The 26,527-nt window shown below is 44.8% G+C and overlaps 1 protein-coding gene across 1 annotated transcript in view; it reads left to right on the top strand.

Annotated features, from left to right (window-relative positions):
- Nucleotides 1–5,408: 5,408 nt before the first annotated feature.
- LOC144146632 (sodium-coupled monocarboxylate transporter 1-like) overlaps nt 5,409–26,527 on the top strand; it is a 130,963-nt gene continuing 109,844 nt past the window's right edge. Inside the window, exon 1 of the mRNA XM_077678569.1 lies at nt 5,409–5,844. Coding sequence (XP_077534695.1) covers nt 5,512–5,844 — 333 coding nt within the window. The 5' untranslated portion in view covers nt 5,409–5,511. The remainder of the gene's footprint in view (nt 5,845–26,527) is intronic.

Genomic DNA, 26,527 nt, shown 5'->3' with positions numbered 1-26,527 from the left:
TCACAATCGAAGGTTCCGCGCATTTGAAAGGGGAAGCTAGTGGCAGTGCTTTTAGCAACAAGCATTTTTGGCATCATCAGGCAAAGCTTACAGCGGGATTTGTTGCATAGTGCAGAGCCTTGATATTGGGAAGTTTCAGTTTTGAAGAAATGTTGATGTCTTTCAGTTTTTTTCCTCGTCTATATACAACGCGGGGCGGTTCAGGGAGGACACGTCGCATTTGATAGCTTTCCAGAAGGATGTTGTGATGTTTTCGCAAGGTTGTTTTTACGTTTGGAGTGGAGGCCGAATATGTTATAATCAAGTTGGTTTGAGATTTATCAGTTTGAACGTTGCTACTACTGTTTATTAGCTCGCGTGTGTGCAGTGTTTTAGATTTTTTAATGACATCGTTTGTCACGAGGAGAGGATACCGTTGGCGGGTTAAATCTTTGCGTAGTTGGTCACAGTTGGCGGCAAAGTCCTGAGGGTTGGAACATATTCTCTTAAATCGGATGGGCTGGCTGTAAGGCATTCCGTTTTGCTATAAAGAACATGGCTGCTGTGAAAGTTTAGGTAGTCCTGTCGGTCAGTGGGTTTTCTGAAAAGTAATGTGAGTTCACAGCCAGATATTTCTATAGTGATGTCCAAAAAGTTTATGCTGCAGGCAGTATACAAGTGAGAGAAGGTGATGTCGCTGTGGACTTTGTTGAATGCTTCAATAAACGTAAGGAGAGGTTCCTCTCTGTGAGGTTAGATCAGAAATATGTCATCATTGAATCTCTTATAGAAGAGAGGTTTTAACGAGTGGTCGTCTAAGAACTTATTTTCCAAATTTCCCATGAAGATGTTGGCATAATTGGGACCAATCTATGTGCCCATTTAGGTGCCATGGATTGCACATGTTGGTTATTATTGAACACAAAGTTATTCATTTCTACAATTATTTGCAAGAGTTCTCCAAGCGTCTGACTATCAAGTGATGTGTTGAACGGCTCCACTTCCTCATAAGCAACTATTACTGAGTTTATGCCATCTTCGTGAGGGATGTTTGTGTATAGCGAGGCTACATCAAGGGTCACTAAAAGGCTGTTTTCAGGTATGCTGAGGTTGATTGTTTGAACAAGCAAATCGGAGTTGTGTTTAATGTAGGAGGGGAGAAAGCATGGTATGTACCGCATCAAGCCGTCCACAAAACTGGATATGTCTTCGGATACTGTGCGCATGCCAGACACGATCGGTCGTCCTAGATTCTTCCCTTCGTGGATTTTAGACAGAGTATAGAACCTCCCAGATACTGGACGTAGTGGTAAGAGAGACCGCGCCACCGGTTCAATTATTTTGTTCTTTCACAAGGCGGTGCGGATTTTCCTTTATCTTAACTAATATGTAAGGAGTTGGGTCGTGCGGCAATAATTTGTAAAAAGAAGTGTTATCCAGTTGCCTTTGGGCTTCGGCTATGTGGTATGATCGGTTCATAACCACTATCGCTCCTCTCTTGTCTGCTGGCTTTATTATTATGTCGGTACGGGTGCACAAAGCCTTAAGTGCCTTTTTTCCCCGCGGGAAAGGTTTTGCGGTAGGGTGCCTGATTCTTGTATGATGACACAATGTCAAGTTGAACTGGCCTAATATAGATATCCAGGCATTTATCTCTTTGCGCCGGAGGTGTCCATTGACGACTAGATTGAAGTTTCGCTTCGCCATCCGTGTTTCGCGGCTTGTCCAGGAAATATTCACTGAGTCCTAAAGATCTAGCAGTTTTCTATGTCTCTGTAGAGCTGAAATTCATTTGCGAAGCCTGTAGCAGGGCAAAAGCTGAGGCCTTTGGAAAGAACTCTATGTTCTTTTTGCGATAGTTCTACATCCCAAAGGGTAAAAACAGGGTCTTGTATCATGTCAATAGTTTGGGGTATGATGGAATGGCCAGCGCACGAAGATGTCGAGGCTGCTTCTGACCGGCTGTCAGCAGTGGCGTGTACGCCGTCACGGCGGAGCTTGTTACACTTTGTTTTCTGCAGCTCGGGTTCTTTGTTTAGTATAAAGAGTTACAAGAGGCAGAGTTCATTTTTTGTTAGGGATTGCCTCTGGTGAGCTCTTTTTCCTAATTTTGGAGCGACAGTAGGCAGGACCGGTTATATTTGGATCATATAGTGCTGCAGCTTTTTAGACGCCTCATGCAGGGTATCTTTGCATTTTTGTTTAGGTTCAGGTGAAAAGCCGGATGTAGCGGCTCTAAATGAAGCCGGAGACCCTTTGGAACAACATCACAATTTTCATAGATGATTAAACTGTTAACATGACATTCAAACCCAACTCTTTTTTCAACAACCCTCCTTTTTTTCAAAAAGTTCCTCGAAACCACGTTGGCAGAAGCTTCGTCGGGGGTGATAAATAGTTAGTTGGACTGGTTGGCCTGGCTGACGTCTTTGTATGCCCTTCGGAGGTTGTAGAGCGGTGTCACGCCAGTCTGCACAGCACCGACGATCGGAGGTAGGGGTGGTAGTGGCGGAAACTGCTCTAAGTCGAGTACAGTCGTGGAGGTGGTGTTGGTCTTAGGCTTCTCCTGCTGCCGTTCGCGTGCCCTGACAGTCTGAGTGGCCCCGATTTTTGCCGAAAGCGGGGGTGTCGGTGGTCGCTGTTCTGCCGGCTGCAGTTGTCCTGTTGGCGAAGTCACTGGTTCGTTCAGCCAAGTTAGCAGTGCCCTGCTTATTTCCCGTCGCAGGAGCTGTTGGAGACGGCTTGCCATTATGGCTACACCTTCAAAACTATGGTGCAGACCGTCAGCTGCCAAGGCCTATATTGATATAGATATATATATATATATATATATATATATATATATATATATATATATATATATATATATATATATATATATATATATATATATATATATATATATATATATATACGCTAATATATTTATGGCTCACATCGAATCAAACTTTCTTGACACCCAAAATTTAAAGCCAAAGTACTATAAAAGGTATATTGATGACATATTCATGATCTGGCGACACGGTGAGGCGGAGCTCCTCACCTTCATTGAGGCATTTAACCTAGCCCATCCTAGTATTTCTCTTGCTAATTCCTATTCGGAACACAGTGTAAACTTTCTGGACGTCACCGTTACTACCTTCCAAGGTCGGCTTCAAACTAAACTGTATAGAAAACCGACAGACACGCGGCAGTATTTGCACTTCCGAAGCAGCCATGTCAGACACTGCAAGACAGCAATACCTTACAGCCAAGCCCACCGATTTAGGAGAATTTGCTCAAACCAAGCCGACTTTGACTCAAACTGTCGAGAACTCAAGACCGCCCTCCTGAATAAAAAATACCCGGAAAAAGTTATCGACGACGCTATTGTGCGAGCCAACCAATTAGACCGTAACGAAATCTATAAGAAAAAAGCCCCCAACGGGCACCCGCAAACTAACTTAGTTTTAACCCACTCATCCTCCGCTCCAAGAGTGTCAACCGTGCTCAAAAAACATCACAATATCCTAATGCAAAGTGACCGCTTCAAAAGCATATTCCCCGAACCACCACGCGTTGTCTACCGGCGTAATAAGAATTTAGGTGACTTTCTTACTAACTCTCGTATCAACCGACCGGCAACTACTGGCTGCATGCCCTGCAATAGACCCCGATGTAAAGTATGCCCACACATGACCACTACACAGCGCGCCACCAGCACGGCTTCAGACCACTACGTAAATATAAAAGGTAACTTTAACTATGACTCCGCTAATGTCGTATATCTTCTAGAGTGCACTGTTTGTAGGCAACAATATATCGGCCAAACTGAAACGCCCTTCCGAATACGATTCAATCATCACCGCTCTCATGCAAAAAGCTGCCCTTATTTGCCCCTGTCAAGACATGTGAACAGTCCCGGGCATGCATTTGAACATCTTAAAGCAACGATTTTAGAATCCGCCTTCAAAACGCACCACGACCGTGAGGTTCGGGAATCTTATCTCATTTATAAGTTTGGGTCAGCCACGCTTGGAATTAATGAAAGTTACGGAAAACTAACGTGCTTATCCCTCGATTAAAATTAGCGGCTTCATAATTTTTTTAACTATGTTCACTATTCCTACCCTCGAGTTTGCCATCAGAATTCGCAGAAACTCTCCTAATACAGCAGCTTTATTAGTCTAATGCGGCTCAACAATGCCATTTGTCCTGGGGAGGGAGGCCTCGTTCCCACCATCACTTAAGATTGTTTAACTCTTTGTGATCTATTCATGTTTAACCTTTTGTGACCCTGCCTATTTCCTGTTCAATTGCTAGCTTCTGTGAAATGCTTTTTTGTGCCCCCTATCTATTGTCTTGACCCGCGGGGGGCACACCCATCTTCGCTTCCCCCCGAACCAGTCTCAGCAGTCACTGAATACCTCAGTGTATACTCTTCCCTTTCTTTTCAAACCGCGGTTGTCCAGTTTCCCCCATTGTCAGAACTTGCAGCCCGCGCGGCATACGTTGACCCGTCATGGTGCAACCTTGAACGCTGCATTGTTAACACAACCCCTTTTTCTCTCTCTCGCCCCCCCCCCCCTTTTTATTTTTCTTGTTTGTTTGTTGATGTTGTAACATAGGCGTAGCCTGACTGTATGCACACTCCCCATTTCCGAAACATTTTCCGCTCTATCTCACAGTTTTATGCAAACCTATATAAGAAATGTGTTCAAAATGTTTGCGACAGCAAAATCATGTAACGTTATTCTGATGAAGGCAAGTCCCGTTGCCGCTACGTAAGTAAACATTGTTTGTTATTGTTCTTACTGTGTATCCGACTCGTTACTTATACTATATATATATATATATATATATATATATATATATATATATATATATATATATATATATATTTATATATATATATATATAAGTATATACATATATATATGTATTTATGTATATATATATATATATATATATATATATATATATATATATATATATATATATATATATTCATTTCGCAACCAGGCAAGTGATCACCCTCTTTGTTTTACGACTGCACTGCCAGTAAATTGATATGACGCCGACGCGATACCGGACTTCGAAAAGACAATGTCACAAAGCATAATGCGCTACAATGAAGATTAAAAAAAAACGTACGAATTACAGCAGTTACTCTTTTTCTGTATGTATGCAACCAAAATCACATGATTTCAGTGTCGTTCTGGCTATTTTCGAATAAGATGCGAACGCGAAAACGTCTTTAAATTTATAAGATCCACTCCCGCTGGCAACTTGTGATTTCGAAGGAATACGTTTTCGCATTTCTTTTCACTGATACAAAAGCATTTCGTACAGCTGTAGCACTCATCCTACATTCCAGGTTATAAATCAGTTTTCTTTTTGTTATTAATTCCAGCTTATCCTACCAGCTGTAAGCGCCTCCATGACCGTTCAGAGAAACACATGCGACAGTGTCGGCGTGCGCGACAAGCGTTTTCGCTCCAACCTGGATAAACTCGGCTGACGGCAAGCATTAGCCTGCGATACTATCAGGACATGAGCTTAGCTGCGGACTATGCGGTTTTCTCGCTACTTACAGGCGCCAGCCTCGCGGTGGGCTTGTACTTTTCTATGAAAAAGAACGTTCTCCATGGTTCTGTAACGGACGAAATCTTTCTTGGTAGCAAGTCTCTGCAGGTCCTTCCTTTAGCATTATCCGTCCTGGCCAGTCTCGCGTCGGCGACAGGCATTATTGGACTTCCGGCGCACATGTACGCTTACGGATTTCACATCATCTGGATTGTTCCTTTGAACCTAATTCTTCTTCCAATGGCAACCTGCGTCGTAGTTCCGGTTTTCTACGAGCTCAAAGTAACATCCGTCTTTCAGGTAAGGAAGCTTTCTTTTCTCACTTCCCTACAGGAGGATTGACGAACGTTAAAAAACATCCTTATTTATGCAGCAATTTACTAAAATCTGTGTAATCGTAATACAATGTTCGAAGTCCTTATGAGGTATTATTTGCGAGAATATTTACCCGATATAGCGTTTTTTTCTGAGTTGAAGGTTTCAGCGTGGCATCCGTACCGAATCGCTTTGTTAAGTTTTAGTATAACGTGTGTTTATGACTAAAAAGTGCAGCAATATCTGAACAGTTTTGTGGCAGAAACTTTGGCACGCCAAAAGCTCCCGCCGTACTGCGGGCGAGTGATCCACATTTTTGTTCTTTTGGGAGGCCTGCTGCGTTCGTGCTTAGGTTTTATATTTATGGTGGCAACTTGCTAAATGTAGTTGTCAAGAAACGAAAACCATTGAAATATTCCGGCCCAGTGGCCCTACACTATGCCGGTAAAATATGGAAATGAAAGGAAATCCACATCCACAGCATGTTCATGCCCCATGCTTTAAAAGTGTCGGTGGCCACAGCGGTCCCTCTCAGGAGGGTTGGGGGGTGAAACGTGCGAGATAGCTGATTGAACAGACAGGTCACCCTCTGCAGCGCGGTACTGCTGCAATCCAATCTGAACACTATGGTATTGCCTGTTGTTTTGAAGTCATCATGGTATTCGTGAGGCGGCTATTCGTTCGAACGAACGGCGTATTTGGGAACCACGGGTAGTGTTCTATGACAGGTCAGAGCAGTAGTACACTTTCCCGATTTGAATATACGCACTACACCACATTGGCCACAAAATCGAACACCACTATTAACAAATACATCATTTTTTAAACGTGTAGTATGTCCAAGAACGCCGCCTAGGAGTCCTTAAATAGCTCGTACGACATGATAACACAACCGCGATTCCGCGAGGTTTTTTTTTTCGCTTTAATTTCAGCGACGAGTTGAGCGATCGTAGCAGTTCTGAGAAAGCAAATTGGCTTTGAAAGTCATCAGAGGAATGCAGTGGCGTAATAACATAGCACGGTGCCCATGGCAAACATCATACCCCGCCCCTCTTGATAATAATGATAGGCATTATTACTAGTATATTATTATGCGATTGCGTTATTTGGCTCAGATTTCGATTTACCCGTGCCTGCTAGCCATCCGCTATTAGCCGTGCCCATCAAGCGTCCACGGAAATACATCACTGCCACCCGGCAGCTACGAGTGAGGAAGCGAGTTGCCAGTGTTCGCCTAGATCTGGAATATGACGCAACGTCAACAGAAGTTTGGAAAGCAGTAGAATATTGCTACGCCAGATATAGAAGAAAGGACACGCATTTTCAGCATATTCCCTGCCTGCGCAGTGAAGTTTGTTTTCCGTCCTGCCGGTGGTAGCATGCTCGGTAGATACAGTCGCCAGTCGTGCCCGAGCGCCATTACAATAAAAGAACCTCACTACCCGAAGGTAAAAGTTTAAATTTTTGGTGATTCACGTGTTTAAGCCACATCCGGGATACAGTGCGCGCATTAGTGGAAGGCTCCAGAATAAAGTCGACAACCTGGGGATATTTAACGCGCATTGAAACCTCGGCACACTGGCGTTTTTATTGTCTGCTTCCATGAGGAAAACTGCTGCTGCGGCCGGGAATCGAACCAGGGCACCCACTTTGCCACCGAAGCGGGTTTTTTCAAATTAACTGATGCCGGCCCCAGCATTGGGTCACCAATCCAAAACAGGAGGCAAAAGATTAACGCCGATCACTCATAAATCAAGAAAGCATACAATATGAGCAGAAACCAACTGAAACAAAACCCACTGTATGGCGACTGATACATAAATGTTCCAGCTATTTTCGATATTTCCGCGGTTCTGTTCGCGGCGCGAGCAGTGTTTGACAGACAACACAAGGCAACACGGGGAAAAGTTAGAAGTCACCCTGAAAATAGGCACGGATATCATTCCATAGATATTTCGCGTATGAATCCTGGCCGTAACCTAGAGTCAGCGGCAGAACCAGTTTCACAATCACCAAAAAAGAAAGAAAATCTGTAACCACGTGCCCACATTATGAAACGCCTAACAAAGAGAAGTGCAAGAATGAGAGATGAAATGATAAGACTCAAGAAGCCCTACATCATAAGGTGTATTTTACTGAGCCACCGTAACTTAACCGCAGCGAAGATCAAATGAACATCATCATCAGGACAGCATATAAGGCAGCCCTCCACTTCGCAATTTTTAGCGGGAGACATATTGACAGCTGGTGGGCCAGAAGCGCAACAGAATGTACAGACAGAGATGACTTTAAAAAAAGGGGACGGCTTTTATCTCAATGGAGTGAAGAAGTCAGAAAATTCGGAGGCAAAGAGATAATTTGGGCAGCGCCGCACAGCAGCGGGTGAAGACCTTAGTCCTGACGTAGACCTGAATGGTCTGTTGATCATGCTGACCGTGAATGGGTCCTAAAATTGTGTCTTCGAAACATACTTAAAAAACCAGACAAATTGTTTGCCTGGCACCAAGGGCGTGGCTCGGAAAGCGAAATCGGGCAGGGTCATCGTATCGAATGCAGTACCATCCCTTCCACACCACATGGGGAATTATCGGGTGCAGGCCATCACAGTCATGTCACCGGTCCAGCTGCTGCTCTAAACATTTTTTTACCAAAAGCGTGGATTCAAACCTAAGCAATAAAAGGAAATGTGACAGGATCTAGTTTTTTAAGGAATGGGAAATATGGGAACAAACTATACACCGACTGTGGGATTTATGATAGTAAAAGACAGCAGTTGTCGTACGTGGCTATTCTGGCAATCTTTGGGAATGTATGACTCTCCCACCTACAGGAACCAAGAAGCAGATGTTGGAGCCATCCTCTTGGGAATTCCAACAGCTGAAGTAGCAAGCAGAAGTGTAACATTATATGAACTCTCAAAGGGCGTTACACTGTTCGTTACTGCCAGAATGGCTTAAAGATTTGTGAATATATGTCAATCCGTAATGAATAAAAGGAAAGACGTTACTAGGAAAGTCAGGCACAAGGGTTTGAAGGGATCGAGGCACGGAAAAAAGGTCCGAGAACTCGCACACCGTGCTACGTTCGACAAAAACTACAGCACTCCCCTCCCAGAGTAACGTTATCGTCTCGGAATCCTACGCCTACAAACACAATCTTCCCCCATGATAAAGGGGGTCTCCGTGTCGAAGGATTGCGAACTCTGAGCTGGATAAACCAACACAAGTGTCTACCAATAAATGTGGGCGAAGGTGTTGGTTGTGAAAATCGCTCAAAACTCCGCTAAATTCGAGGAAACATTTACCCTCTTCTCGGTAACCTAGGCATGTACAGGGGTATGCTCACGGGCGAACTACTCTAAAATCACACATTTTACATCCATTAAAACATCGGAGACAGTTTTGACCATCTCGTTATCTCAGGATCAGCGCGAGCTGATTGCAGGGCAAGGGAAGGACTTTCTGCATCCATCGCCTAGACTTCCAGTTCCACCTTTGAGCTATCTCTCATCTGTTTACCCCCTTTTCCGAAACCGCTCGAGTATTTTTCTGCAACAAAGATCTCAACTTTCTCTCTCTCTTGTCTTCACAAAAAAGAAAAAAAATCGTTCAGTCCGACACAGAAATTACAGAAGAAACATTTTGAAACACTTACACTATTATCTTCTCCCTCCCTCACACTGACAAAAACCTTGCAGCCGCATCCTTTCACGCCCCCATCCTAAGCCACAGAGGCATGGAGGGTCTCAGTCTCTTCTGGAACACGGCGATTGAGCACACTTCTTGCTAGCTCTTCTCCATTCGCTTACCTTCAGTTCTCTTGAAACCTACATCGTAAATGCAGCAACTTAGTTCCAAAACGATCACTGGAAGCCCAAATAACGCTATCGTGTCATACGTCTTAAGACCCAAACGAAGATGTCCTCTGCAATTTTTTTCCACTGGGTGAAATGCATTCGGTGATTCTTTGCATTTTCGTGAAGTGTAATCATCTCTGGTGCCTTCCACTTGTTAAATTTCCTTATTTCTCCAAAAATGATAGTTGATCTGAGCGAAAAAAACGAGGCAACAAATGCAGAATGCTGCCTGTTTCGTCTAACATCGTCTAACTTCTTAAATTGGCCGTTGGTCATTGACCGGTTGCTTGTTGGGTGTTTGGGTGTTTTACCTTCATGAGAAAAATAACTTCTGCGGCTGGAAATAGAACGCAACCTCCTGCTCAGGCACATGTCGGGAGGAATCGGCTCGGCGCCCCCTCCCAAGTGGCGCCCGGGGCACTTGTACCCAGTAACCCCCCTTAGTTACGCCACTGGAGGAGGCGATTGGCGGGGCAGGGGGCGTTTGGAGGCTGTTAGGGGCTCCTGGAAAAGACCCACAACATCCTTATCCGCAAACTCTTCCAAGCTAATGGTGAGAGCTAGGCAAATGGTCACTGATTGTTCAGCCAGGCAGACACTCCGCCCCGTAGCTCTGTAAGCCCGGAAAAGTCGTACTTTCCAGTACGATATAAGTCTAATTTATTGATTGAATATGAGTTTTAACGCGTCGACGCTACACAGGCGATGAGGCGAGGAAGCGTGCCGTTGTGCAGAGCTCCAGAATTATTTCGACCGCCTGGGGATCTTCAACGTGCGTCTAAACCACGAACACAAGACCGCTTTTCGCTTTTCACCACGATCAGGAAAACGGCCGCCGCAGCCGCGAATTGAACCCGTATCCTTTTGCTCAACATAATTTCCAAGTACATCACACCAGACGGGATCCCGGCGAAGCAAACGATTGCTTCTCGTAGCATCAATTCTGCTGCGCAATGAAGTTTAGCAAGGCACGAGCATAGTCTAAGGACGGAAGACAGCTGTTACAAAGCATTACTCTGCTGTGATTACCCTAGAACAAAGAAGTTGTTAGCAGGCGTCATCTAGCCTTCGTTTACTCTGGAAAATGTGGTATGGTCTCTCAGGACATATTGCAACGTAGCGATGAGGTTTCTGTCTGTTCCTTTACAAAGACGACCTTGTCCTACCGAATTTCCGAGCTTCCAGGTGATGTTTCTTTAACTCATTTGTGGAAGCAGATCAAAATGGGTGAACGGCTACTCTACCGAGCGTCTGGCTTCGGATTTTCTTAATGGATTTCCAGGTCAAACCGCCTTGTTGGATCGTGTGCATGCTTCACTGGGTTCTTGGTCATAGCAGATATGGCGGGTTGGCTGCGTAATTAAAAAATGAAATTCACGAAGGTTCCATAACCTTGTATATGTCTCTTAGAGTATTTGTGTTACACCGTTTGGAGTGCATGGCACTAAAAAGCCGTTGCACGAGCATGGGAACGGTTGGGAAGGAACGCTGCGCTGAGAACGATAAGCCAGCCTAGGGTAACGCGGAAGTAGCACGATGTCCCATGAAAAAACAAAAATATAGTTTACTTTGACCAAATGTGGTCAAACCGAATTTCGCTACTAACTACACCATATCTCGAGGCTGATTTTTATTACAGCAATACCTCTGTCAACGCATATCGTCGCTTTACAAGAAGCGTCTCAAATATGTACGCTTATCCTTGACGGACGTAACACTGGAATCATTTATTTGAGGAGCCTGCAAAATGTTTTTGGGCCCCTGTAAAAAGAGAGCGCCCAGGGGAAGTTCACCGGAGCCAGTTTTGGCGTTTAGTTCTTGGTATTTATTCGAAGCGCCTCGCCAGTTTTATTACAGAAAAACCGACTGATAGTTGGAAGGGTTCTGGGTCGTTGTGCAAACGAGAGCATATCTGGTTGGTCAGTCTTGAGAAGGTTTTATGTGTAACCATGAACATGGCTGAATCGATAGGGTTGTTATCGTCATGAATAAACGTACAGGCCGCTCCAAACGATGAGGCCGCCAGTACCTAAGTAAAATTAAATATGCGGTCCTGCTATGAAAAGGGCCCTGCCTATTAGACGACGAACGTAGAAGAAAATTTCCCAGGTGCCGTAAACCTTCGCAACTTTTGCGTTGATGGCTCCTTGAAAATGTTAGACAAAAATGTAAATTCCGCTATAAAATGGGATAACATTAGGTAGGTTACTATGAAAGAAATGTTTGTCACACTACGACGGGAACATACTAGAATATTTCAATCAAATATCAATACAATTTTACTATGTTAATGATGCAGTACAGCTTCCTAACAAAATTGAGTGAAAGGTACTTGCCATAGGTAAGCATGAAGCAAAGCTCACGCCATATCCATCCTTGCCTTTCTTTTTCCTGGGTACTCAACGCTGAACCTTCCCAGTGTTTATCATCAATAACGGCCGAATTTATTTTATTAATTTTAGGGTCCGCTGTACATTGGTGGTGGTCGATTTATTGCCATTATTGCAGTAACAGTTCGCCTAAAGGGGCAACTTGACGCACAGATGCGGCAGAAACAAACTTTTTACTCGCTTGTGCCTGAAATGGTAACCAAATTCGAGCGTAAAGGCTCTGATTGAAGATATAATGTCAAGCCTGTTGTGGAACAATTTCCGATAATGTTGGGTGTAATGACCGTACCTCGGCAAAGTTGGCGCGGCTCACTAAAACTCACTCACAATTTTTTTAGAATCACCACTCACTCAAACTCAGACTCAATGCTGAGCAGCACATCTGCGCTCACTCAAACTCAAACTCACATTGAGCGCGAAACTCAGAACTCACTTGGACTCAAAACTCAAAATGTACTCAGACCTGAAAATGTACTTAAACTCAAAATGAACTCAAAACTCGAAATGTATTCGAAATCAAAATGGACTCAAACCTCGAAACGTACTCATAACTCAAAATGTACTCAAAACTCAAAATGTACTCAAACTCAAATTGGACTCAATATGTACTCAAAACGCAAAATGTAGTCAAACTCAAAATGTAGTCAAATTCAAAATGGACTCAAAACTCAAAATGTACTCAAAACTCAAATTATACTCAGAACTCAAAATATACTCAGAACTCCAAATGTACTCAAACACAAAATGTACTCAAAACTCAAAATGTACTCAAACTCAAAATGTACTCAAACTTAATATGGACTCTACACTCAAAATGTATTCAAAACTGAAAATGAAATCAGAACTCAAAATGGGCTGATAACTCCAAAAGAAGTCAGAACTCAAATGGCCTCACAACTCTCTCGTGCTAGAAATTTGCTCGGGCTGAGATGGACTCTGGTTTTATTAGCATTCAGTGTTTTCAAATTCAAGCGTGGTAAAAATATTACGGGTGCAAATTCGTGAGCTCAAACTCTTGCACTCGGCACGACGTGACACCGTAGCTCCTGTGAGGTCGGAAACAATTTTCGCTGAAGATTTAATACAGCTATACCTGCGGCCCATGATGACTAGCGCTGGTTGCAAGCAATTGTACGTATGTATTGGATACCAAACTCTTAATGTAGGCTCAGTGTTTGTGTTTATGACAGAGGCGGTCCAGACTCGATGGTGTACTGGGTCCCTGGGTCGAAACAAGCAAAATTGGGAGAGGGGACGAGCGCTCACTGCTCCGTTCATTTACTTCGAAGCTGTTTAGAGTTGCGGTTCCGTGCATTCTTGCTCTGCATCCTGAAAAAACGCCTTCTGTCAAAGCGAACTGTCTCCGCGAATCTCTGAAGCACGAGGCGTTCATTGACATGCCTTTGCTTTTTTAATGCGTAGCATTCTTTGCCGAGTACCGCCCTCCTCCAACCCCTGCGAGGATCGTGTAACACCCTGCATTTATAGAAAAAAGCAGATACCACGGACGTTCAACCTGTAATAATTATAAAAGCGTCATGATCATCATCATCATCATCAGCCTATCTACGCCCACTGCAGGGCAAAGGCCTCTCCCATTATTCTCCAATCATCTCGGTCCTGTGCCAACTGTGACCAATTTATCCCCGCAAACTTCTTGATCTCATCTGCCAATCTAACTTTCTGCCGCCCCCTGCAACGCTTGCCTTCTCTAGGGATCCACTCTGTTGCCCTTAATGACCAGCGGTTATCTTGCCTTCACATTGCATGCCCTGCCCACGTCCATTTCTTTTTCTTAATTTCCACTAATATGTCTTTAACACCAGTTTGCTCCCTGACCCACTCCGCCCTCTTCTTGTCCCTTAATGTTACACCTATCATTTTCCGCTCCATTGCCCGCTGAGTCGTTCTCAATTTAAGTTGAACCCTCTTAGTGAGCCTCCGAGTTTCTGAACCGTAGGTGTGTACCGGTAAGATGCAGCTGTCATACACTTTCTTCTTCAGCGACAATGGTAGGCTGCTATTCATTATCTGAGAACGCCTGTCATATGCGCCCCACCCCATTTTGATCCTTCTAATTATCTCTGCCTCATGGTTGGGATCTGGGGTCACAACTTCGCCTAAGTAGATATATTCGCTTACCACTTCCACTGCCTCGCCACCTATCTCAAACTGCTGTGCTGTCCCGAGGGTATTGATCATTACTTTAGTTTTCTGCATATTAATTTTCAGTCCCACGGTTCTACTCTGTTCGCCCAGTGCGGAAAGCATGCTTTGCAATTCGTCCCCCGAGTTACTTAGCAAGGCAACGTCATCCGCAAAATCTGAGGTTACTGAGGTATTCTCCATTAACCCTTACTCCCACCTGTTCCCAATCCAACGTTCTGAATACTTCTTGTAAGCATGTTGTGAATAACATTGGAGAGATTGTGTCTCCTTGTCTGACACCCTTCCTTATAGGTATTTTACTGCTCTCCCTATGGAGGATTATGGTAGCTGTGGACCCATTGTAGATATCCTCTAGTATTCTTACATAATGCTCATCTGCCCCCTGGTTCCGTAATGCCTGAATGACTGCTAGGGTTTCGATCGAGTCAAATGCTTTCTCATATTCTATGAAGGCTATGTATAGGGGTTCAGTATACTCAGCGCACTTCTCTATCACCTGACTGATCGTGTGAATATGGTCCATTGTTGAATAGCCTTTACGGAACCCTGCTTGTTCTTTAGGTTGACTGAAATCTAAAGTTGCAGAGATTCGGTTAGCGTTTACCTTGGTAAATACCTTGTAGACGACTGACAGTAAGCTGATCGGCCTGTAATTTTTCAAGTCCTTCATGTCGCCTTTCTTATGGATTAGGATGATGTTCGCGTTCTTCCAAGATTCCGGTACCATTGCGGTCATTAGGCATTGCGTATACAGGTTTGCCAGTTTTTCAAGTACAATTTCTCCGCCATCCTTCAAGAGGTCTGCTGTTATCTGATCCTCAACAGGTGCTTTGCCCCGTTTCATTTCTTTCAAAGCCTTCCTTACTTCTTCGGTCGTTACTGGTGGGATGTTTATCTCCTCCGAGCTACTGTATCGTTCGTAATTATCCTGTATGTCTAGGCTACTGTACAGATCCCTATAGAACTCCTCGGCCACTGTGACTATTTTATCCCTATTTGTGATGACATTGCCTTGCTTATCCTTAAGTGCATACATCTGATTTTTCCCCACGCCAAGACGTCTCTTCACTGCTTTCAGGCTACCTCCGTTCTTTACAGCGTATTCGATCCTCTCCATATTATACTTCCGATGTCAGCTGTCTTACGCTTATTGATTAACTTCGAGAGCTCGGCTAGTTCTATTCTGTCAGCTGCGGTAGCCGAGTCTGTCAGCTGTCAGCCGAGTTTACGGCACAGGAAGCCAGCGACAACCTTACACGCATTATCAAGGAGTGTGCAGTAGAAGTCGGGGGCACTATGGCTAGACAGGATACTGGTACACTTTCACAGGAGACGAAAGATGTAATCAGGAAACGGCAAATAAAAGCGTAACTGTAGACAATTGATCAATTTAATTGTTAAAAAACTAAACAAAATAAAAAGAGCAAACATAGAAAATGGCGAACCGTGTAACACGGGAGTCATGAATAGTCTCAGATTGGGTGAAAATTCAGAGATGTGGCGCTAACGAATGTGGGAAATAAAATTGAGGGTCTCGAGAAGGGAAATCGCGTAAGACAAACAGAAAAGTGCCTTGTTGTTTGCTGAGGCACTTGTATTAGTTTTATTAGCCTTTTCTAGGTTGTATGAGCTCTCGTTGCTGGGAAAAGCACCACGCTATCGTTGTAAGCAATTACCGCCACCGTACTTCCAGCATGCAAGCGTGTGCGAGTGCGTGTGCACGTGCGTGTGCGTGCGCGTTTGCGAGCGTGTGTGTGTGTGTGTGTTGCGTCAGTCATCTGTTCTTTCTTTGTGTTTGATATGTAGAAGTTGTAAAACTGCAGAGCGAGAGTTTATTGTTTTCCTTTACATTGTTATCATTTGCTAGTTTTGATATCTTGCGCTGATTTCATATTGTAATAAAATCAGTTGGAGCGCACACACAAACTGTGCTTCCTATTTTTCTGAAGTGTTTTCCTTCTGTGGCAATGTATGTTTAGGTCTTGGTGGCTCTGTTGCCTCACTATCTCCTACATTCTTGCAAGGAGTTAATGTCTCACATGTAATTGGCCAGTTCTGGATTCGAGTGCACGTTGGTACACTGTGGGGATAAAATTACGGACACGAAACGCGGCCGCAAGGCTTATTCATAAACAAATGCGAAATTCGCCTTTCTGATAAGCTCTGATTCCCTCTGTTACCTATGGTCGTCTACAATTTCCACCACACCATATGTGTCGAAGGATTTGCTTATTTGCTGGGAAGCGGGGAAATTGATGAAGTAACGTTTGAATAGCAGGTATTAGCAGAATGTTTTTGAGTCTGGTGATTTAAGTTCGAGAGCTTGACATGGCTTTTGTTGTTATCCCATGCCGTCCTGCATCGATGACTCAGTAATTAGACGGCAATATTTTTATTACTATATACCGTTTGATGGACATCTCTGGACAAGCCTTCGCATGCATATAGCACAACTTCGTTGCGGGTTGGCAAGGAATTTTGGGTAAACCCGACCCAGCAATTAAAGAAAGATTCCTTTTGCTATATCCTCATAACTATAACCAGAAAGCATTTTTATATTTGCCCCATGTGATCGCCCTAGACCAGATCTTTTATTTGATACCCCACACACCCTAGCAGGATCATATGGAATTCAGGCCAGTCACACTAACCATGACTCTGTGACTGTAAGCAGGACGCATTATTTATATATCCGACGCGATTCCCCTAACTGAAACCTTCAATTTGACACCCCACATGCTTTAGCGGCCCCACCTTGAACTTAACCAAATCTATGACTCATAATGACTATCGCATGATTAAAACCACGAGGTCTTTTTTTTTGTACCGCGTGATTTCCCTCGTCAAGGCCGTAAATTTGATACCCTACTCGCCCTAGCGGGGTCAGTTCGAATTTTAACCCAATATAAGACTCGCCATGACTATCTCGTAGTTATAACCAGGAATCATTTTTGTATTTCTCCGACGTGATTCCATTCATTAGGACAATTAATTTGATACCCATCACATCCAGCGGAATCAATTTGAATGTTATACCAATCAATGACTAACCATGACTATCTCATAATATACCCATATTGCATTTTTGTCCCACGTGAGTTTCCTTATCGGAACCTTCAATTTGATGCCCCGCACACCCTGTGGTGTCATTGTGAATTTTCACTTATTAAAGACCCATCTTGAGTATGTCATGATAATAATCAAGAAGCACGTGATTACCCTCATCGAGACCTTTGATTTATTTATTTATTTATTTATTTATTTATTTATTTATTTGTTACGCTACACGGCCTAGCCTCATGAACTTGAATTTTAACCGAATGTATGACTAACCATGACTACGTCATGATATAACCATAACTCTTTTTTGTCCCTAATGATTCCCCACATCGAAACCTTGAATTTGATTACCCATATGCCCTCGTAGCATACGTCATTTTGAATTCTACCCCAATCTATGACCCATTATGACTGCCTGATGACTACATTAACGAAGCATTTTTTTATTTACCCCATGTGATTCGGTTCATTGGGACCTTTCATTTGATACCTTACACGCCTTAGCGTCATCAGTTTGACTTTTCACACAATCTAATGCAGTCATTATTCTGTCTAAAGGGCGTTGCCCAGTCAGCGCAGCTAATTTATTTGAAACTGCAGAAGGGACCGCCCCCACCCCTTTTCCCCTCGGCTCTCACCTCTTCCTTTGTGACCCCTAGTATAGCAAGCCGTTAACAGTAGCAGGCGAACAACCAGCAAGCAAGCGCCGCAGTGTGCTTTCCCACCGCCCTTTCCCACCCTCTTAGTGGATCCATCAGGAGGAAAAGTTAAGACAACCCTTTTTATGACCTCACCAGTCAATTGCCACTCACGCGCCCAGCCTCTAAAACTTCGTATACAGCAAGTGCTTAGGGGGAGGAAAATTCAACAAGAAACTAAAAAAAATCAGACACCCCCTCCCTCGCAACCGATAATACGGGTGCGAATGGTGCCGTACCTGCAGGTGACCTGAATTCCGAGCCCACAGCGACGCATGAAACTTAACAGCCAACCATAGCTGCCTGCTAGGCTACTCATATGTACTCAAACTCAAAAAGGACTCAAAACTTATATGTACTCGGAACTCAAAGTGTACTTAAACTCATCAACTCAAAATGGACTTAAACTCAAAATGTACTCAGAACTCAAAATGGACTCAGAATTCACTAGGTCTCAGCTGTAGTCAAACTCAATCAGTCTCAAACTCAGTCGGGCTCACTCGGCTCAAACTCAGTCAAGCTCAAACTCACCATGCCACACTAGCCTCGCGCTCACTCAAACTCAAACTCACGCGTGAGATGAGTCCAAATGAGTCTGAGTGGACTCATGAATGAGTTCGCCGACCTCTGGTAATGACAAAACAAGCATTTAAGAGGGCGAATATTACATGGAACAGCCGCTGGTTGATCACCGCTGTGAAACAGCGTTCTATGTGACTACGCGAACTATAGAGTAAAACTTTTATTCACAGGGAAAGCAATGCTTTAGAATAGCCACAAATTTCCGCTAGACGAAATGACGTGCTCATTGTTTAATCCTCCTACTTCAGTCTAACCGTCACACAGATCTCTCCGAAATTCCAACGTAGTTTGCTCCCGCCATATCGGAGACGCAATAAAATTTTGCGGTTTGCTTAGTGTAAACAGATGAAGCCCTACTAACGCGTTTATCTGGGCACGAACGAAAAGAAAAATAAAATAACAGAATGACACCAAGAGAAAAACGCAAAAGCGAGTCAAAAACACAACAATAAAAAAAGGAATGACAGAAGAACGAAATGAAAGCAGGAAAAGAACGGACGCAAAACAAATAAAAAAAAGAAGGAACAAAAGAACGAAAGGACGAAAGAAATTAAGAACGAAGCTAGAAAAAAGATAAAGAAAGATAATGACGGCAAAATAACAAAAGAAAAACAAAACCTGCGAGAGGATGGCATGAACAGAGCCAGTTTTTCGCCCTTTTGTTTTGTGGCTCTATCGCTCACGCATTGCGTCTTTTGTTAACGGTACAATACTTCCAAAAGCTCCCGGGCTGGCTGTTACCTGCTTCATTCCAGTATATTTTCCCAATACGTTCAGATCCACAGGGTAAGGCAAAACAGCGCGCGGACGACGTCTCCTTTACATAGTTCGGGCCTTTGTACGCAGATATATGAAGAGGGGACTGCGCCGGAAACTGTCAGAATGACGGAAGAACTCTATTGCTCTTGCTAATATCATTATGCATGTACAGAAAAAGCTGACTCTTCTGAAAATTGCTTTTCTGAACATTACCTGACCGTTAAAAATATTCTAAAATGTCTTGAGAAGCCTGGTTATGTACAGTGGACTGTCCCATGTGTAAATATGAAAGCAGTATTGCAGTGATCATTGTAAGTTACTGATCTGTTACGAAATTTCACTTGGCGTATGTATGCTAGGTCAACGGCAACCAGTCGACAAGTAAAGAACGCCATCAACATAGGAAAGTTCACAGTTATCTCGAAGGGAAGAAATTATAATTCTAGTTTTAAGATTTGCTGTCAAATATTCCCCAGGTGCTAGTAAAATATTTTTTGAGTTTTTCATGACTATTCTGGAAGGCTTTCGCTAAGTTATAAAAGACCTTTTTCGTACCAGATGGTTTGTATTCACTGTCGAGTCGCGCATGCACGCAACCGCGCATGTGCGCTGTTACGGGTTACGTCGGGCTCCGCGGGATGGCGGTATTTGTTAGTGCTAAATACATGAACTGTGTTGGACGTTCCAAAGTCTACATCACCTAACGCACAGTGAAGCCACGAGTCCAATGAGAGTGCGATTTATAACATGTGTGCTCACAGCACCGAAGAGAATCTGTTTGAAAAGGTGCGGACGGTGCGCGCCGGTCTCTTTTCTTCGGCGTACGGGCACGGTGGCACAAGCCGCGCCATGTCCGTTCCGCATCGGCCATGTCCATAACTGTTGTCAATGTTGCCAAGAGTGGAAACGGTCCGCTGAACTTTTCAATGAATACCTCCTATTAGAAACTAGTTCGGTACAGACTCAGTGGCTGCTAGTAGGAGTCGTTTCTACGACCAAAGCTGAAGATAAGGTTATGGTTAAATGCACTAACTGCATTTCTGTTTATTAAGCGCGAATGCACTTCTTAAGCGACCTTGACTCACGCGTCCAACGCCGTCCGTCCATCCGCACCACATACCCACTTAGGGCGATTGGCCAAGAAGAATTCTTTCGCATCACTTGTGCATTCCCACTTCCCCATCGACGACTGCTGCTTCGCCAGGAGCGGAAGTCGGGGCGAGTACTGCGGCGTCTACCTCGTCGGTCACGTGTACGCGAACCTCGTGTCGCACGCCGTGTCCACCTCGCCGGTCAGGGACGAGTCGCCGTACAGTGCCGTCTACACCGACGCGTACTCGGGTGACGGAATCGTGGTCGTAACCCTCTACCTCGCGCCAAACATCTCGCGCGGCGACGTCGTCGAATACGTGGACGCTGCGATGGAGAGTGTGGCCAGGCGCGTAAAGCCCTCGGACCCGGTCGTTGTCGTTGGGGACTTTAACGTGGACGTGCGAAAGGGCGGCGAGTGGTTGATGGAATACATGCTCGCCAACCACTCCATGACGTGCCTACCACTAGAGGCTCCCACCACCATCAACGGCAGCTACATCGACCTGGCCTTTGCGAGGAACTGTCTGATACGCGCGGCCTTGCAACAACTCTTGACCGTATATTTCAGTGACCACAAGGCGGTCATAATGACCGTCAACTACAACGACAACACCAACAAGTGCTGAATAAAGAATACTGTCGTTTCACTTTACTTGCGTGTGTGTGTGATCTCCTCGAACATACACTTTAATTCACCAAGATTTCCAGAGAACGACTAACGGGGTGTGTGAATCCCCACTTGATCACGCTGGGGTGTTAAATGCAACTAACGGGCGAATGCAAACACAGTTCAACATAACTCCCCCTCATAGCATCAACCGTGCATTCGCACTTCCCCATGCCCCCTTCGAGGAAATGCGGGTGAATTTTTTAGTTTTACATTACAAATGCAGTGAATATCCTGCAGTATACTTTAAAAATAACGATCTTTCTACAAAGAACAACATTGTTTTTGCTGATGGCTATTTTCTCGGACACAGTTGAGCGTTTTTGTGCAGACCTAAGTAACAAAGAAAAAACAATTTTTTGAAACATTATCCAGCACGTCTGGAAGTGTACGTCAAGAAAAACGTATTAATTCATATAAGGTTACGGAGTAATTTTCAACTTCGAAGACATTAGCTACTTGAGATCGTTTGTAGTTTGTAGACATTGCACGAGACATCTTTAGACTGAGGCATTTCTTTCTCTTGTACAGTGACGGTCAGTTTTGGTTACACTTTTCTTACAACTGAATCCTATCTACGCCCGACTGCCAAATTCCTCAAAGTAACCCCTTCAGGTCAAAATGAATGCCTAATTAAAGAAAATGCTTACTAGATCCGCACAAAAACTGAAAACAATCTCGCGACGGACTGGGCTAATTGCAATTGGTACCGTAACTTTAATGCAACACGGATCTTCAAATGATACTGAGACGCCTGATCCCGTGATATCAACGAGGCATCAGCCATTAACATTGGGGGGCGATTGCCGGAGTTTACTTTCGGTGGCCCTCCTTCACCGGGAGATAGCCCATCTTGGCGAATAAAGAGATAAAATCGCTGTTTTTAGATATTAACGGTCTTCTTTTCACGTAGTTTATGGTATTAACTTAGACTTTACCGCTGGCATCGCTGTGAGATTACGCGTGTTTTTTTGTATTCACCCCCAAAAAATTCACCCGCATTTCCCCAAAGGGGAGCATGGGGAAGTGCGAATGCACGGGTGATGCTATGAGGGGGTGTTATGTTGAACTGTGTTGGCATTCGCCCGTTAGTTGCATTTAACACCCCCGCGTGATCAAGTGGGGATTCACACACCCCGTTAGTCGTTCTCTGGAAATCTTGGTGAATTAAAGTGTATGTTCGAGGAGATCATACACGCACGCAAGTAAAGTGAAACGACAGTATTCTTTATTCAGCACTTGTTGGTGTTGTCGTTGTAGTTGACGGTCATTATGACCGCCTTGTGGCCACTGAAATGTACGGTCAAGAGTTGTTGCAAGACCGCGCGTATCAGACAGTTCCTCGCAAAGGCCAGGTCGATGTAGCTGCCGTTGATGGTGGTGGGAGCCTCTAGCGGTAGGCACGTCATGGAGTGGTTGGCGAGCATGTATTCCATCAACCACTCGCCGCCCTTTCGCACGTCCACGTTAAAGTCCCCAACAACCACGACCGGGTCCGAGGGCTTTACGCGCCTGGCCACACTCTCCATAGCCGCGTCCACGTATTCGACGACGTCGTCGCGCGAGATGTTTGGCGCGAGGTAGAGGGTGACGACCACGATTCCGTCGCCCGAGTACGCGTCGGTGTAGACGGCACTGTACGGCGACTCGTCCCTGACCGGCGAGGTGGACACGGCGTGCGACACGAGGTTCGCGTAGATGTGACCGACGAGGTAGACGCCGCAGTACTCGCCCCGACTTCCGCTCCTGGCGAAGCAGCAGTCGTCGATGGGGAAGTGGGAATGCACGGGTGATGCGAACGAATTCTTCTTGGCCAATCGCCCTAAGTGGGTATGTGCTAAAGAAATTAGGAGCTCTTCTTGGCCAATCGCCCTAAGTGGGTATGTGGTGCGGATGGACGGACGGCGGTGGACTAGTGATTCAGGGTCGCTTAAGAAGTGCATTCGCACTTAAAAAATGTTCCTTGTTTCTTGGTCAGCACCCGCCATGGTCTGTATAATTCGTTCAATTTTTTTGGGCTGCTAATTATAGGAAGGTACACATGCCATAATCAAAGTACGAAACTTTGACAATGATTGCCTCATATTTACAACGTCATAAAGTTCTTTCTTACCAACTTTCTTGTTAGAATCATTTTATTGCGTTAACATTTTCAGCTAAAAGCATGTAGAACAATAACCTTTAAATTATCGGCCTGTATGGCATCTTCTAAAAAAAATCACGCCATATCCACGGAATGAATGATGATAAGTGGGGCGAAGCTCGAGAGGGGGAGATCATCGGTAACCGTAACTCTTCCGTGAAAGTTCGCCCATTACATTATTAAGGAAGACGTAAGACTGTGTGCGTACATTGTACAAATCAACTTATTTTCGGAGTCAATGCTCCCAGGCCCAGACCTGGTGAAAGACCCCGCGCCATTGAGGACTACCCCGCACCTCCACCACAATTTGTCACGTAGGATGGGACACAACGGTAAAGAAAGAACTTTTATTTAGGGCAAACTTGTGCCCGAACAAGACGAGAGGAAACGAGCAAAGGTCCTTGCGTCTCGTTCGATCTCCGCGAACGACTGCCTGCGTTCGTGGCGGGATCTCTTGCGCGATCTCCCCCTCGCAGTGCACGTGCGCTCGCGCCTCCGTTGGCGAACACAGACAAGCTCGCGCTCCCGGTGCCGAGTTTGCGCTGCCGGTTGCAGCCGGTTCTTGCGCGTGCAACGCGGCCCACTTTGCGACATCTCCGAAAGCATGCGGCGGTCACGTACCACGAAGCACAAGGGATGGACAGACCCATGACTTAAGGAGCTTCGCCCCTAAAATCCTGTTTTTCTCTTACTCCTCAACGATACCAAACACCATGATGTGTGTAAACCAATACTCATGAGTCGTTCCGCGCCGTGGAGGTGGAGGAGCAGCAAACCTTTTTAGCAACCCGCCGTGATGGCTCAGTGGTTAGTGTGTTGCGCTGCTGAGCACTAAGTCGCGTGTTCTATACCCGGCCGCGGCGGGCGCTTTTCTGGTGAAGGTGAAAAGCAAACAAACTCGTGTGTACGAGATTTTGGCACACGTTAAAGATCCCCAGGTGGTCAAAACTATTCCGGAGCCCTCTACTACGGCACGCCTCATCGCCTTCGTTGCGTCGGCGCGTTAAACCTCTACAATCACAATCAGATGCTTTTTAGCTCTCCAAACAGGTGACACCAAATTCAGGGTAAAAGTATGACCTAATAATATCTCTTGAGCATTGACAGTAGTCATTCTTCAGACATACAAGTGAATGCAAGGGCACACTTTCATTTTGATTGATTATGGGGTTTAACTCGTTGAAACTACACAGGTTGTAAGGTGCGCCATATTGGAGTGCTCCGGAATAATTTTGAACACCTGAGATCTTTCACCAATTTCATTCTCACTCTCGATATATAGAAAATTCTCTTGATTTTACAAATCTACTCTAGATACATATACAATTAATGAGACGTGTAAAGCAAAAGTGCCTGACATGATTTAAATCACGTGCGACGTCATTGTTGCCGGTGTGCCAATAAAAACGTACCAACACATTTGTATTCCACTTGTCGAGCTTGAAAAAGACGGAAAAAATTGGGACTACACACTAATGCCATCTCAAAATACAGGAATCCCTAGCTGCACAATGCTACTTAATATGTAGGTGCGACAAAAAAAATTACTCTAAACTAAACCTACAATCTAAAAGTATTTGCAGGTAAGCACAAAGCAAACATTCACAGGTAATAAAGGGTAATACAGATAATACAAATTTAAGAAGTTCAAAACTACTGTCAGACACTACTTACAATGCGCTACTAGGCCCTAAGACCCGTACGAGTAATAATGAATAACTAAATTAAATCATCATGAGAGCCTAGCAGCACCGAAATGTTTTCTTGTAAAGAGAAAAGCCAGTCAACCACCGCCATGTTTCAAGAAGCTAAGCATCTTAAATTTATAATCACAATCATTATCAACACCGTGTCGGAGGCACTGCAGGACGAAGCCCTCTCGTAATGACCGCCACCCGCTCCTACCCTGTGCTGACGGAGTCTATTGGTTGCCACGAAATTTTCCTTGTTTGTCTCGCCACTGAGTTATTGGCCTTCCTTTTCTTCTAGTTTCACCTCTCGGTGTTCATTCCGTTGCCATCGTGGTCCAGCTGTATTCAGTTTGTTGTACTACATGGCCAGCCGTAGTCTATTTTCCCCCTTAATTTTAACTAGGATTTCCTCTACCCCATTTTTACCTCTAATCCACACTGTTCCCTTCACATCCCTAGGGGTTATTCCTATGATTATTCTCTCCGTGGCACGTTCTGCGGACCTAAGTTTGCTTTAAGGTTGTTCAGTAAAGCGCCATGTTTGCACCCCGTATGCCATCACCGGCAGGATGCACTGACTGAATACTTTTCTTTTTAGGTAGTGAGGAAGCTTAATTTTTATCAGTTGCAAATGCTTCCCGAGTGCACCCCAACCCAATGGTAGTCTGCTCCGGATTTCTTTCTCATGGTTGGGGTCAAGACCGACCCTCTTGCCGAGGTAGTTATATTCTTCTTCATGTTGTTTCGCGTTGCCTATGCTGAAAAGAATACGTTCAGCATATTTATGTGTCATTAAGTTAGATATGTTCATGTTTATTTCAAGCCCTGCGGCGAAACTCTCTATTTGTAGCTCTTCAATCATTTTCTGGAATTGTTCAGCAGATTCACCTGGCAAGACTATGTCACCTGTATAGCTAAGATGGCTCAATCAGTCCCATTTTATTCGTAAATCTATGTTGTTCGAGTCAAGCTTAGTGAATATTTTCTGGAGACAGACGCGTATTGGCGACGCCACCACCGGCTTATGCCGGGGGTCATTCCCGCGCCCTTTTCAACGGGCGCCTTTCAAGGGAGCGCTTAACGTGTTGTCCGGCCGACTCCTGGCATTAGTCCTGGCGCCGTTGTCGTCTGCTCGCTTGGGGGGCCTTTTTGCTCTCTCTTTTGAAGTACGCAGGGGTTCCCCTTGTTTCCCTCGTCGGGGGTACCTCGCGGCGTACGCATCTTTTGGAAATAGGCTCCGGAACGATCGCCGGGTGGCGCTGCATTCTCCCCTCCACGGGAGTACGCGGTGGCTGCCGCCCCTTCGGCACGTGCTTTTTTCGCTGCGCGCGTGCTGCATTTATCGCGCTACGGTGAGGTCCGGGAAAAATTTTCTTTCGACTTATGAAAGCATACACATTAGCACGTGTCCAGCAAGTTCAGTTTACAAGTAGAGTAGCTACTGGGTCCATTTTTGCCGGTGCTTGTCTTGTCGTCTGCTAGAGACGCGTCGTCTACTACGCGCCGCTCGAACGGCCGAGAGCCCTGGCGGTTTCACGTGATAAAGCGTGCTCTTGGGTGG

Source organism: Haemaphysalis longicornis, unplaced genomic scaffold (genome assembly GCF_048455015.1).
Source record: "Haemaphysalis longicornis isolate Haplotype H1 unplaced genomic scaffold, Haemaphysalis longicornis Haplotype H1 scaffold_7, whole genome shotgun sequence".
In the NCBI taxonomy this organism is placed as follows: Eukaryota; Metazoa; Arthropoda; class Arachnida; order Ixodida; family Ixodidae; genus Haemaphysalis; species Haemaphysalis longicornis.
Note: the sequence above shows the minus strand (reverse complement) of the source record. Positions and strands in the feature narration are given on the sequence as shown.